General features: G+C 48.7%; 1 protein-coding gene across 1 annotated transcript in view; it reads left to right on the top strand.

Annotated features, from left to right (window-relative positions):
- COQ10A (coenzyme Q10A) overlaps positions 1-14,616 on the top strand; it is a 20,739-nt gene extending 6,123 nt beyond the window's left edge. Inside the window, exons 2-6 of the mRNA XM_055124561.1 lie at positions 10,439-10,955; positions 11,511-11,657; positions 12,693-12,885; positions 13,198-13,299; positions 13,909-14,616. Of these exons, the coding sequence (XP_054980536.1) occupies positions 10,439-10,955; positions 11,511-11,657; positions 12,693-12,885; positions 13,198-13,299; positions 13,909-14,076 (1,127 nt within the window). The 3' untranslated portion in view covers positions 14,077-14,616. The remainder of the gene's footprint in view (positions 1-10,438; positions 10,956-11,510; positions 11,658-12,692; positions 12,886-13,197; positions 13,300-13,908) is intronic.

The raw sequence follows: 14,616 nt of genomic DNA, 5'->3' as shown, positions 1-14,616 counted from the left end.
AAGAAAAAAAGGAAGGAAGGAAGGAAAAAGAAAGGGAAAAGAAAGAGGGAGGGAGAAAAGAAAGAAGGGAAGAGGGAGAGAGGGAGGGAGGGAGGAAGAGGAGATAAAGAATTTTTTTCTTTTGAAAGGAAGGAAGAAAGAAAGAGAGAGAGAAAGGAAGAAATGTAAAGTCGAAGGTATCTATTACACTACTCACTATTGTTCTCGCAAAGCAGTACATGCAGCAGGTACACCATATTTTATGATAATAATGATGAAGCTGAAGCTTAAGAACTCTGAATGCAGGTAACTGGAAGTTAGATGGAGATGGATGTTAGGACATGTTGATTTTGGCTGCTGAACTCGAGAGACCTTCCAGGAAGGGCTAAGCTAGGCGAGGGCCCGGAGGGAGGAGGGGACCGTGTGGCCTCTTTCCCCAGAATAGCCCTCGGTAACCTGAGCAATGGGAGGCTGGGGTTGACATGGAGTCACGTGGCTGGGTCTGACGCGGGAGAGGAGGTGAACAGGGAGGTTGCCAGCAGGTTCTCTGGGCAGCTGATGGGAGGAGGATGGGCTCAAGGAGTTATTTTTAATATTATTTAGAGCACATAAAGAGGATTTCCCAGGAGGGGAAAAGGGGATATGATGTATGGGGTCAGAGTGACAGGTCAGGTATGTTGACCTTGCACACGACCAACCCGTGTTGGATTGCCAGCATCCCATATGGTCCCCTGAGCAACACCGGGGGTAATTCCTGAGTGCAGAGCCAGGAGGAACCCCAGACCTTCACCAGGTGTGATCCAAAAAAGAAAAAAAAAAATGGGTATGATACAAATTACACAAATACTTCCAGGGCTTAAAAAGATGCACAAACCCAAAAGAAGAGAGAGAGCAACAGGGAATACTCTGCCACAGAGGTGGGTGGGGTGGGGGAGGGGTGGATGGAGTGAGGGTGAGAGGGATACTGGGATCATTGGTGGTGGAGAATGGGCACTGGTGGAGGGATGGGTACTCGATCATTGTACAACTGAAACGCAGGCACGAAAGTTTGTAAGTCTACAACTGTACCTCATGGTGTTTCACTAATAAAAAAATAATAAAAAAAGATGCACAAGGGTTAAGGGGAAGCTGGAAGTGGTGCTAAAGCCATGCTATGTAGCTTTTCCTTTGGATTTGAGAAGTAAATTAATATTTGGTAACTTGGGGGCCAGAGAGATAGTACAGTGGGTAGAGCACTTGCCTTGTATGTGGTTGATCAGGGTTCAATCTCTGGCCCTCCATATTGCCCCCTGAGTCCTTCAGAAGTGATCTCTTGAGCAAATAGCCAGGAGTAAGCCACACTTCCAGGTGTGGCTCAAAACCTGAAAATAATAATAATAATAATAATAATAATAATAATAATTTGGGGGATAACTAAGCAGATGCCTACCTGTTAATATCTCAGTTTTTTTTTTTTTTTGCTTTTTGGGTCACACCCAGCGATGCTCAGGGGTTACTTCTGGCTTTGCACTCAGGAATTACTCCTGGCGGTGCTTGGGGGACCATATGGGATGCCGGGGATCGAACCCGGGTCGGCCGCGTGCAAGGCAAACACCCTACCCGCTGTGCTATCGCTCCGGCCCCAATATCTCAGTTTTTTTTTTTTTACAGATTAAATATTACAATTTAATTAGTGGTTGTCCTTTTCTTAAAATCTCCAAATTTTGATTGCAAGTCCTTACCACTGTCTCCCACTGGGAAGAGAGATATACCTCAACATAAGAGGTGAGTTCCCAGAGAAAAGAGGAGGAAATGAAATACTTTTACCAAAAGAAATTAAAAGATGAGAGAGAGAGAGAGAGAGAGAGAGAGAGAGAGAGAGAGGGGAGGGAAGGAAGAGGAGGAGGAGGAGGAGGAGGAAGAGAACGGGGAAACGAGGGCTAACCTGATGGTCCTCAGCACCCCTTCAAGGATGGAATAACCAAATAATGACAAAAGCAGAAAGCAGAGGCCAATATCTCAGTTTTTAATCCTTCTAACAAATGTTGATTGAGTATCACTCTTGTAGACAGTTCTATCTATTCAAAATGGCTGGAGGTAGAAACAAAGAAGTGATGGTGTCCTTTTGTAGAGTTTATAACTTGGTGGTAGTGATAGAGCGATATAGAGGTTGGAGAGGAATAGGCTGAGAATAGGAGAGATAGTCCAGTGGGTCAGGCACTTGCCTTGCACACTGTCAGCCTGGTGACCTTCCTCACTGCAGAGAGTCCCTTGAGCCCAGCTGGAAGTGATCCCTGAGCACAGAGCCAGTGCTAAGTTCTGAGCACCACCTATGACCCAAAAGAGAAAAAGAAAAAAAGAGAAAGATTCCCGGTATGTGATGCAAGGAGAATGGGTCTAGAATATTCGTTCAGAATAAGCAGAAGATAATCCTCTCAAGCACTCTGCACTTTCTTAGCCTGTTTGTTTTGGCATCTTGCGTGCCTTAACCCCAGTGCAAGGTGCTCACCCATCCCTTCTCCCTAGTTAAGAAAATACAAAAGAGGGCCTGGAGTGATGGCACAGTGGGTAGGGCGTCTGCCTTGCACGTGGCCAACCCAGGTTCGAGTCCCAGCATCCCATATGGTCCCCTGAGCACCGCCAGGAGTAATTTCTGAGTGCAGTGCCAGAAAAAAAGAAAGAAAAAGAAAATACAAAAAAATACAAAAGAAAATACAAAAAAGAAAAAGAAAACACAAAAGAGGGTTTCTGCCTTTCCTGGGCATCCAACTTAAGAAGCCCCCCTGCCCCAGTTTCTCTGTCCTTCTCTTCTTTTCTTCAAACAAAGTTTCTACTGAATTAGGACATCTTGTTTCTAATCTTCTGCTTGAGGACAAGAACCAGAACATGCTATGACAGTAGGACATGCATATACATACACATGTAATAACTAGGGAACAAGGGCTACGTACAACTCCACATGATATCATACATGGTCTGTGTTCAGAGTCATGTTGAGAGGGGAGGGGATGTAGTAAAGGATCTTCCCTATGGAATTTTTTTTTTGGTTTGTTTGTTTGTTTTAGTTTTGGGTCAGGAACTACTTACATCGCAGTGCTCAGAGGTGCCGCTGAATGATGCCAGGGGAACCATTCAGATCAAATCCCAGTCTCCAGTATGCAAAGTACATGCTCCAACCCATTGATCTATCTCTCTGGCTCAGGGAATTGTGTTTTTGAGTTAGTACTTGATGATGTTGATGTAGAATAACAGAAATGTCGGGGAATTTGGTTGCTTCAAGTATAGGGAATTACCTAGGAAAAGTTTAATTAGCTACTCTAATTAGTAGGGGGACAATAGATAAATTGGCTTGACAGACCCATGGTACCTTGGGGATTCTGCAGTCATTATCTCGGTTAAGGCAGAGCATTAATGAGGTCACAGTTCTTTTACCAGTCAAATCCTTACTCCTCACACAAAGTGGCTGTCTCATTTGTGAAAGACCCTGATCAGAGATGGTAAGGCTGGAAAAGCAAATCTAGTCCCTCAAGGTCACATTATTTATTTATTTTTGGTTTTGGGTCACACCGGGTGTTGCTCAGGAATTCCCCAGTCAGGAATCACTCCTGGTGGCTCTCAGGACCATACGGGATGCTGGAGTTCGAACCCAGGTCAGCTTCACACAAGGCCACTGCCCTACCCACTGTACTATCTCTCTAGCCCCAAGGTCACATTATTAATATTGTCAGGGGCTGAGGCAATAGTATGACAAGTTGGGTGGACAATGCAGGTTTGATCCTTGGCATCCCATATGGTCCCCCAAACATAGCCAGGAGTAATTCCTGAGTGCAGAGCAGGAGTAACACCTGAGCATCACTGGGTGTGCCCGCCCTCAAAAAAAGAAAAGTATTACTATTGTCAGTGTGTTGCCATGGATCAAACCCAGGGCCTCATACAAGCAAGGCAAGTACACTACAGCTCGGCCACATCTCTGGGCCAACGTCATATCATTCTGAGAGTAACTCGGATTCTTATCTTCCTTGTGCGGGGAAGGATAATGTGCATACCTGGCAGCTGTCAAAAGCTATCCCTCCGAGGACACAGGTCACTGGAAGGACTAAGGAGACCATATGCAATGTCAGGGATTGAGCTGAGGTTAGTTGAATTCAAAGTAAGCACCTTATCCCTGTACTATCTCTCAGACTCAGATTATCTTGGAACAGGAATGAGATAATATACCTGGTGGTGGTGGTGGTGTAGAGATAAAAGGTCTCTCTGGGGGCTGGAGAGATAGCACAGTGGGTAGGGCGTTTGCCTTGCACTCGGCCAACCCAGGTTCAAATCCCAGCATCCCATATGGTCCCCTGAGCACGGCCAGGCCAGGGGTAATTCCTGAGTGCAGAGCCAGGAGTAACCCCTGTGCATCGCCAGGTGTGACCCAAAAAGAAAAAAAAAAGAAAAAAGAAAAAAATAATAAAAAATAAAATAAATAAATTTAAAAAAAGGTCTCTCTGGGGTGCTGAGGGAGCAAGAAATGTTAGGAGAGGAAAAAGTGAGGTAATTGGGGGTCAAAGAGATAGTACAGAGAGCAGATTGCTTGCCATGTACACAACTGACCGGATTTGATTCCCAGCATCCCGTATGGTCCCCAGAGTGCCACCAGGAGTGATTCCTAAATGCAAAGTCAGGAGTAAGCGCTGAGCACTGCCAAGTGTGAACCTAAGACAAAATAAAAACATACAAAAAATGAGGCAATTTTTTGGGGGGATGGGATGAGCCACACTCAGTTGTGGGTCAGCTCTGGTCTGCTATGTATTTATTTTTGTTCTGGGTGGTCATACCTGGTGGTGCTCAGAACTTTCTCCCTTTCTCAGGGATCACTCCTGGTCGTGCTTAGGGGACCATGTGTGGTGGCAGGGAGGAAGCCTGGGTCAGCCGTGTGTAAGCGTCCTACACGTTGTACTTTTGCTCTGGCCTTCACTTAATCACTGTTTCTTGAAATTGGAGTGCAAAATGCTCTGGATTTGAGGCTTGTGAGGTACTGCTGTGGTAGAGAAGTCTTGTGAGACCTGCCCCTACACACGCCCATGCGCATGTACACACACACACACACACACACACGGGGACCATATGGGATGCTGGGAATCGAACCCGGGTCAGCCGCATGCAAGGCAAATGCCCTACCCGCTGTGCTATCATTCCAGCCCCTAGTTAATTTTTTTTTAATTAAAAAAATTGGGGGGTGGGGCTGGAGTGATAGCACAGCGTTTGCCTGGCACGCAGCCGACCCGGGTTCGATTCCCAGCATCCCATATGGTCCCCTGAGCACCACAAGGAGTGATTCCTGAGTGCAGAGCCAGGAGTAACCACTGTGCATTGCCAGGTGTGACCCAAAAAGCAAAAAAATAAAAAATAAATTGGGGGGAGCCACTTCCAGCAGTGCTAATTTCTGGGTCTGCACTCAAGGACCAGATGGAGCGCTGGTGCTCGAACCTGGGTAAGCTGCACGCAGCAAATCCCAAAGTTTCTGACAATCTCAAGGAATAGACGGAATAAGACTTCAAGGAATAGGGGAAGTAAGAGTTCTTATGTTTGGGGCTGGAGCAATAGCACAGCAGGTAGGATGTTTGCCTTGTACACGGCCGACCTGGGCTTGATTCCCAGCATCCCATATGGTCCCCTGAGCACTGCCAGGAGTTATTCCTGAGTGCATGAGCCAGGAGTAACCCCTGTGCATCGCTGGGTATGACCCAAAGAGCCAAAAAAAAAAAAAAGAGTTCTTATGTTTGTTACTAGTTCCCTTTTTTCTGGTTAAGAAGTCTCTTGGGGCCTGGAGGAATAGTACAGCGGGTAGGGCATTTGCCTTACACGCGGCCGACCCAGGTTCGAATCCCAGCATCCCATATGGTCCCCTGAGCACCGCCAGGAGTAATTCCTGAGTGCAGAGCCAGGAGTAACCCCTGTGCATTGCCGGGTGTGACCCAAAAAGCAAAAAAGAAAAAAAAGAAGTCTCTCTTTCACATCAGACTCAAGACTACTAATACTATAATTATGTTTATTTGTTTAATTTTAAACATATGATTATGTTTATTCAATTCAGGAATTAAATCCAGGGTTCATACATGTAAGGCAAGTGCTCCACCACTGAGTCATTTCCCAACCCTCTCATTACATTTCTGTTGATGCTCAGCGGTTTCTGAGGAGGACCTGGCTTTGTGCTTGGGAATCACTCTGGCAGTGCTCGTGGGGATCATATGGGATGCCAGGGATCAAACCCAGGTTTGCCACATGCAAGGCAAGCATCCTACCTGCTGTACTATCACTCAGGCTACTGTTTTTGTTTATTTGTTTGTTTTGGGGCTACACCCGGGGATGCCAGGTGATATTCAGTGCTTCCTCCTGGCCCTGCACTCAGGAATTACCCTGGTTGTGCTCAGGGACCATATGGGTTACTGGGGATTGAACCTGGATCAGCTGCATGCAAGCAATCACGCTACCCACTGTACTCTCTCTCTGGCCCCTCTCACGGATCACACCGAGCAGGGACCAAATGTGTACCGGAGATTGAACCCAGGTGGGCTGCATGCAAGGCCAGTATCTTACCCCCTGTGCTATCTTTACAGCCCCACATCTTTATTATTTTTAAATTCTTGCAAAGCTGGAAGAGAACTATATTTTATTTTATTATTTAAATTTATTTTATTTTATTTTTTCTTTTTTGGGTCACACCCAGCAGTGCTCAGGAATCACTCCTGGTAATGCTCAGGAAATCATATGTGGTGCCAGGGATTGAACCTATACTAATGATCTAGTCCTATCATTATTTATTTATTTATTTATTGCTTCTTGGATCACACCCGGCGATGCTCAGGAATTACTCAGAAATTACTCCTGGCGGTGCTCAGGGTACCATATGGGATGCTGGGAACTGAACCTGGGTTGGCCGTGTGCAAGGCAAACACCTTACCCACTGTGCTATTGCCCTAGTCCCATCAATATTAATTTTAAAGTAAATTTTTTTTTTTTTTTGCATTTTGGGTCACACCCAGCAATGCACAGGGGTCACTCCTGGCTCATGCACTCAGGAATCACCCCTGGCGGTGCTCAGGGGACCATATGGGATGCTGGGATTTGAACCCGGGTCGGCCGCGTGCAAGGCAAACGCCCTACCCACTGTGCTATCACTCCAGCCCCTAAAGTAATTTTTAATTTGTTTTGGGGCCACACTTGGAGGTGCTCAGGGATTACTCCTGGCTCTGCACTCAGGACTAAAACCTGCCCGTATTCAAGGGACCATATGAGATGCTGGGGATAGAGCATGGGTTCGCCATGTGCAAGGAAGACACCCTACCCTCTGTGCTATTGCTCAGGCCCCTAAAGGAATTACAATATTTTTTTCTTTATTTTATTTTATTTTTGCTTTTTTGGGTCACACCCGGCATTGCACAGGGGTTACTCCTGGCTCTGCACTCAGGAATTACTCCTGGCTCTGCACTCAGGAATCACTCCTGGCAGTGCTCAGGGGACCATATGGGATGCTGGGAATCGAACCCGGGTCAGCTGTGTGCAAGGCAAACGCCTTACCCGCTGTGCTATCACTCCAGCCCCAGAATTACAATATTTTTATTATTAAAAAAATAAGTCTTTTAGGGCTGGAGTGATAGCACAGCGGGTAGGGCGTTTGCCTTGCACACGCGGCCTACCCAGGTTTGAATCCCAGCATCCCATATGGTCCCCTGAGCACCGCCAGGGGTGATTCCTGAGTGCATGAGCTAGGATTGACCCCTGTGCATCGCCGGGTGTGACCCAAAAAGCAAAAAAAAAAAAAAAAAAGTTTTAATTGATTCACTGTGTGATAAAGAGTTATAAAATTGTTCATGATTGAGTTTCAGTCACACAATGGGCACCCGTAAAGTAATTTCTTAAGGCATCATGATTTGGTGGGCTGAAGCAATAGCAGGGCGAGTAGGGCGTTTGCCTTGCACGCTGGCCAATCCGGGTTTGATTCTTCTGCCCTTCTTGGAGAGCCCGGCAAGCTACAGAAAGTATCCCGCCCGCACGGCAGAGCCTGGCAAGCTACCCATGGCATATTCGATTTGCCAGAAACAGTAACAAGTCTCACAATGGAGACGTTACTGGTGCCCGCTCGAGCAAATCGATGAGCAACGGGATGACAGTGACAATGACAGTGACCATTATTTGAACAGTTATTCATACTTGAATTTCAAACACATAATGTTTTGGTACCACCACAAGTGTCAGCTGCCTCCACCAATGTCTGCAGGGTTCCTGCCAACCCCAGCTTTTCACCTTGTCAGAAACATTGTTGGGTTTGGCTTTGTAGTTTAGATCTCGTGAATTAAGTGTTGTTGGCTCTGTGGGTCAGATACATAAATATACCACACCTCTACCTCGCTGCTGTCAGACGGCCCTGTCTCTGTTATTTCCCATCTACTTCTTACTCCCTCACTCTTTCCTTCCCTATTCTTCTAATTTTGATCATCTAGGTCAGGGATAATTTGGAGCCTAGGAACACCTTTTATGCCTTCTTCTCCCTCTTCCTGTTATACTATCTACCACAGATAAGTGAGATTATCTGGTATTTGTCCAGATAATCTTCTGACTCATTCTTCTTATTACAACATCCTCTACTTCTAATAAAGTTGCAGTGAATTACAAGATTTTTTCCTTACTTGTAGTTGCATAATATTCCATTGTGCATATACACCACACCTTCATAATCTACTCATCATCATTGGATACCTGGATTGATTCCATAGTTCAGTTATTGCGCTAAGTGCTGCCATGATTAACTATGTGCACACATGCATTTAAATGAAAGTTTTTGTGCCCTGGGGTTATTTTATTAGTTTTCAATTTCCTCTCCCCTCCTACTTTTCCTTTATTGCTGTTGCTGTCATGATGATTGAGGGTTGTACATATCTAGTGGTGGTCTTAGAACATTTTTAGCTGTAGTGCATGTCAGGGATCACACATCAGCTTGTGGTACTTGTGCATTTGATCTCACCAAGGTTTGCACTTTTTTTTTTTTAATCACACCTTGCTGTGCTTAGGGATCACTCCTTGTGGTGCTTGGGGGACAACATGTAGTCTGGGGATCAAACTGGGATGAGCTGTGTGCAAAACAAGACCCTCCCCTGCTGTACTCTCACCCAGGTCGTATCAGTAACTAGTGTTTGGGGCCAGAGATAGTGGTGCTCAGAGCTTACTCCTGGCTTTTCATTCAAGGATCACTTTTTTTTTTTCCTTCTTGGGTCACACCTGGCGTTGCACAGGGGTCACTCCTGGCTCATGCACTCAGAAATTAACTCCTGGCAGTGCTCAGGGGACCATATGGGATGCTGGGAATTGAACCCGGGTTGGCCTCATGCAAGGCAAACGTCCTACCTGCTGTGCTATTGCTCCAGACCCCAGGGATCACTTCTGACTGGCTCAGGGGACCATATGTGGCGCTGGAGGTGGAACCTGGGTCAGCGGTACAAGGCAAGCGTTCTACCTGCTAAACTATCCCTGAGGCTTCGAGTCTGACCCTGTGCTCAAGATCACACCTGATGGACTCCATATAACACCATAAGGGTGGCAGGTGATGGAACCAGGGTGGGCTGGTCCAAGGCAAACCTGCTGTGCTATCTCTCCAGTTGTTATCAATCCTTTTTTAGAGGGGTCTGGGTTTTGGCCACCCCCTTGGCATTCTGTGCTACTCCAGCCTCGATGCTAATAAGGAGTCCCTCTCAGTGGTGTGGAGGAGTGAGGGGACCCTGGGTGTCCAAGGACTGGGGACTCCAGCATGCGAAGCATGTACTCCAGCCCAAAGAGCTATGTCCCCAGCCCTATCAGTGTTATTTCCCCCTCCTGGCAGAGTGACGTTTCATAGCCTCGGGTTCCTGTGCATGAAGTCCTCATAAGTCTCATAAAAATGCGTATTTTTTTCATACAATGGCGTGCAAGGCAAGGGCCCTACCTACCATCTCTCCAGCCCCTAAAGGTGACTTTTTTTTTTTTTTAGGGGCCCACACCTGGCTCTGTAGCTCAGAGATTACTTCTGGAGGGTTTAGGGAACCAGTGCCAGGATAGAATTTGATTTGGCAGCCTGCAAGCCTTACCCTCTGTTCTGTCCTTAAGGCTCCTTAAAGCTCCTTAAATAATACATTTTATTTTATTTTTTGCTTTTTGGGTCACACCCAGCGATGCACAAGGGTTACTCCTGGCTCTGAGCTCAGGAATTGCTCCTGGCGGTGCTCGGGGGACCATATGGGATGCTGGGAATCGAACCCACGTCGGCCACGTGCAAGGCAAACGCCTCCCCGCTATACTATCGCTCCAACCCCTGAGGGTTTTCTGTTTTGTTTTTTTTTTTTTTTTTGCTACCCATATATTTTAAAAAGAGGAAACTGCTAGCCCAGACTTGGGAGGTTCAAGTAACCTACTGTGCTCAGGGAACACATCCCTTCAAATTGTGAGGCGTCAAATTCCTCCCAAGGAGGAACAGAACTCCTAGCCACGAACAAGGCCGAATGGGATCGAGGCTGGAACGCAGCGGAACCGAGGGAGATCGCCCTTGGGTCTCTGTCCCCGAGAGCTGCGCGGGCAGCGGCGGCGCCGGCCGGCCCGGAGCGCGGAACTACATCTCCCGACGGGCCGCGCGGGCCGCCGGCGCCGGCCTCTGCCCGTCCCGAGCCATGGCAACGGCGTGACGTCGGGGCCCGGGAGCGGCGGCGCGGCGGCGAGCGCGCCCTCAGTGCCCGAGCGCCCGAGCGCCGGGGCGGGACGCGGCTCCTGCGCTCCGAGGCCCCGAGCCGCCCGGGCGCCGCGGGCTGCCGCTGTCGCTCCGCCGGGACGCGGCGGCGGTCGGAAGCGGGGTCGCAGCGCCGAGAGCCGGCGAGGGGCGCGCGCATGGCCTCGGCGGGCGCGCGCGCGGCGACCCAGCGCGCCTGCAGCCTCCGGCTGCGCCCGGGCGCGCGCACGGCCCCGCCCCCGGGCCCGGCGCGGCCAATGAGGTGAGTGGGAGGCGCCGGAGTCCTGGTGGCAGAGTGAGGGTCTTACTCCCCGGGACCCCAAGTTCCTCCGTACGGGTGCGGGTGGTGACAGCCCGGGGATGGAGGCGGGGCCCGGAGTGGGGGTCGAGGCAGTCGTGCCCTTGGGGTCTGCGAGTTTTGCAGGTTACCGGCGAGGGGAAGCCCCCGGGAGTGGGTGCTGTGCCCCTCGAGGGGGGAGGAGTGCGCGCTGTTGGTGTTAACTGCAGGCTTTGCCGCTCTGGGGCGCTGAGATGATCCCCAAGCATCTAGTTTTCAGTGGCAGCGTGGCCCCTGGCCCAGAGCAACAGGCGCCTCTTAGGCACCCATCCCTTCCTCCCACCCGCCCCTGTCCTGTCCTCAGCCGCCCTCGACCTTTCACACTCGTGACTGCCTGGCCAGGGAGCCCGGCTGGGCGGCTGCAGCTGCCGGGGGAAATCTAGTCTGGACAGTCCCTCTCTGGAACGCGCCCTCTTGCCTTTCAGCGGAGAGTAGTTGAGGAACCCAAAGAATTGTGACTTTCTTTCTTTCTGGCTTTAGATTTCTAAGCTCCAGCAGCCTCCTCTTGCCCCCGACTGCCCGGGTCTTGGCGGCCAAGGCTGGCTCTCTGCCCAGGCGTTCCTTTATGGGCTTTGCTGCCCCCTTCACCAATAAGAGAAAAGCTTACTCAGAGCGCAGGATCATGGGGTGAGCATCCTTCATTGCCCTACATCTCCACATCGTCTTTCCAACAGATAATCATGTCTAGCTAGAATGTAAGGGGAAATCGTGATTCATCCATTCCCGGACAGTCTCTTAACCTGTATCCTCTCCTTTATTTTCCCCAGCTAGCCTTCCAACCTGAGTTTCCCTGGTCTGTGCTGCTGTGCATATGCATTAAGTGATACAGGGCGAGAGTTGTGCAATCTGAGAGTGTTGTCTGTTTCCTAAGCTAACACTTGTCGAGCACTTACTGCTAATAGCTCGACGGCTTAGGTGTTTTACCTAGGTGTTCTCATTTGATCCTCTGTACAGACTTATGAACTAGGTACTTTAATCACCCATGATGATTAGAACGTGGACACACAGGTTACTTTGCACACAGACAACCTGGGTTGGATCCCTGGAACTGCATCTGGTCCCCTGCAGTTCCAGGGATCCATCAGGAGTGAGCCCCATCAGGAGTGAGCCCCATGGAGCAGAGCTAGGAATAAAGCCTGAGCACCATTAGGTATAGCCCCAAACCTTCGTGTACCCTCTCACCCCCGGCCCCAATTTGGGTCAGATGGTACAAAGTTTAAGGTGCTTGCTTTGCATGTTGCTGACCCCAGTTCAGTCCCCATATGGTTGCTGGAAACTCACAGAGTGAGGAGTAAACCTTGAGCACAGCCAGGTGTCGCCCAACCCTCCCCCCCCTAAGGGCCCCTCCCCCCAAAAAAAAAGTAGATCTGAGATCCTTCTGTGATCACAGGTCACTAGTAAAATGGGCAGTTTCTGTTTTCTCTGAGGTGGTCTGTTTTAGGATTAAAATAACCAGTGCAAAAAAAAAAATCTGTAAACTGCAAAACAGCAACATCATGAGCATCTGTGTTTGCAGAGGAAGTCATTCCTGCAGGTTTACTTGGGATCTGTACTTCCTGCAGGTGCCTAGTAGGTATTGATAGAGGGAATAAAGGGCACACCTAGGACGAGGAACTAACCCATCTGGCAGTTCCTTGGCCTCTCTGTGATTCCTTTCCCCAGGTATTCAATGCAGGAGATGTTTGAGGTGGTGTCCAATGTTCAGGAGTATCGCGAGTTTGTGCCCTGGTGTAAGAAGTCTACTGTGGTATCCAGCCGCAAAGGTCACCTGAAGGCCCAGCTGGAGGTTGGCTTCCCACCTGTCTTGGAACGGTACACCTCTGCTGTTTCCATGGTCAGACCTCACATGGTCAAGGTGAGCTCTGAGGATGTCAGTTTTGTTGTCTGGCACTTTCTTGCTTCTTTTTGGGCCACAACTGGCTTGGCTTTGCACTCTGGGTCCACTCCTGGTGGGCTTGGCAGACTATGTGGTGCCAGGGATCGAACCTTGACCACTGTACTATTTATCAGGCCCTATGCATGTCTGTACTTTAGGGCTATTTTGGTCCTTGTAATTTTATTTCCAGATGTCAAGTATTGCTTCATTGGAGAAAATGGCTTCTAAGACTTTCTATATCTTGTATTTTATTCCATTGTAATATTTAACTACTTGGCTACCTTGTTCTAGGCTGTATGCACTGACGGTAAGCTCTTCAACCACTTAGAGACCATTTGGCGGTTCAGCCCCGGTATTCCTGCTTACCCTCGGACCTGCACAGTGGATTTTTCAGTGAGTTGTATAGCACAGCACTGGGCTCCAGCTGATGTGGGGGCAGAGATGGGGGTTGAACCCAGATCTCATGCATGCAAGGAACTTTTCCCTTTAGCCACATCCCCAGCGCCAGTTTTTAATAAAAAAAAAAAGGTGGGCTGTGTTGAGTTCACACCACAGTGCCCAGGGGCTACTCTTGGCGCAGTGCTCACTCTTGGCTATGCTTGGAGGACCATATGTGGTGATAGGGATTAAACTGATGGAACTGGGGTTAGCTGTGTAGGCCTTAACCCTTGTACTTTCTGGCCTCTGACCTGAGTGTATTTTATTTTTCGGAGGCATGCCCGTAAGAGATACTGGAGATGAAACTCGGGTCAGCCATGTGCAAGGCAAGCATCCTGCCCACTGTACTATTGTTCTGGCCCTAGAGCAAGTCTTTAAATATTGCTAGCACTTAGTATTTCTCAAGTCAGTGACAATTTCCACTGGTCTGACTTGTGTAAGACTTTCCTAAGATCAACCCTAAATTAATGCTTTGGAGGAATTAATGCTTTGGAAAGACTCCTTGTAGCTAGCCAAGGGCCATCCCACATGGTTTTGAAGATTTTGTTTCTTCCCCATTCCCAGATTTCCTTTGAATTCCGTTCTCTACTGCACTCCCAGCTGGCCACTGTGTTTTTTGATGAAGTTGTCAAAAAGAACGTTGCTGCCTTTGAGCGCCGAGCAGCCACCAAATTTGGTCCAGAAACAGCCATCCCCCGCGAACTGATGCTCCACGAAGTGCACCAGACCTGAGGCAGTTATCAGCCTCTCCCTCTCCTCTGCCTTCACACCAGTTCTCTTATTTATTTCATTTTGTGCCTGCTCCAGTTTGAGAGAAGAATCTGGAACTCCCATTTGTTTGGAAAAACTAGGGCAAAGGCCAAGGTAGGGGAAGGACACATGCTTGAGAAAGGTTCACGAGAACCCTGATGCCTGCAACCTTCTCACTGAATTACGGCCAGGACCGAGTAGTCTCTGGGCCGTGTTGAGGTGCCTTAGTGTCCAATCAGGAGAAGACAGTAGCTCTCCTAAGGACTGAGTAACTGAGCCCTTTTCTCTGACAGAGGTACAAGGTAGTAACTTCAGCCTGCCTGAGATTTGCCCCCAGCTTAAAATCCATAGGATCTTATTTTAAAAATATTTCCATGCTGCCTGCCTCCTGGGGCATTTTCACCACCAGTGCCACAGAGGTGACAAGCACTGACCAGGTTGTACCCTTGGATCCCTTGGATTGTACCTTATTCTTCCACTTGCTTGAGTTTTTATAAAATTCCAATAAACTGTGTCATGTCA

This window comes from Sorex araneus, chromosome 2 (assembly GCF_027595985.1).
Source record: "Sorex araneus isolate mSorAra2 chromosome 2, mSorAra2.pri, whole genome shotgun sequence".
NCBI classification, from domain to species: Eukaryota; Metazoa; Chordata; class Mammalia; order Eulipotyphla; family Soricidae; genus Sorex; species Sorex araneus.
The sequence above is the reverse complement of the archived record's forward strand: the minus strand, read 5'-3'. Positions and strand labels throughout refer to the sequence as shown.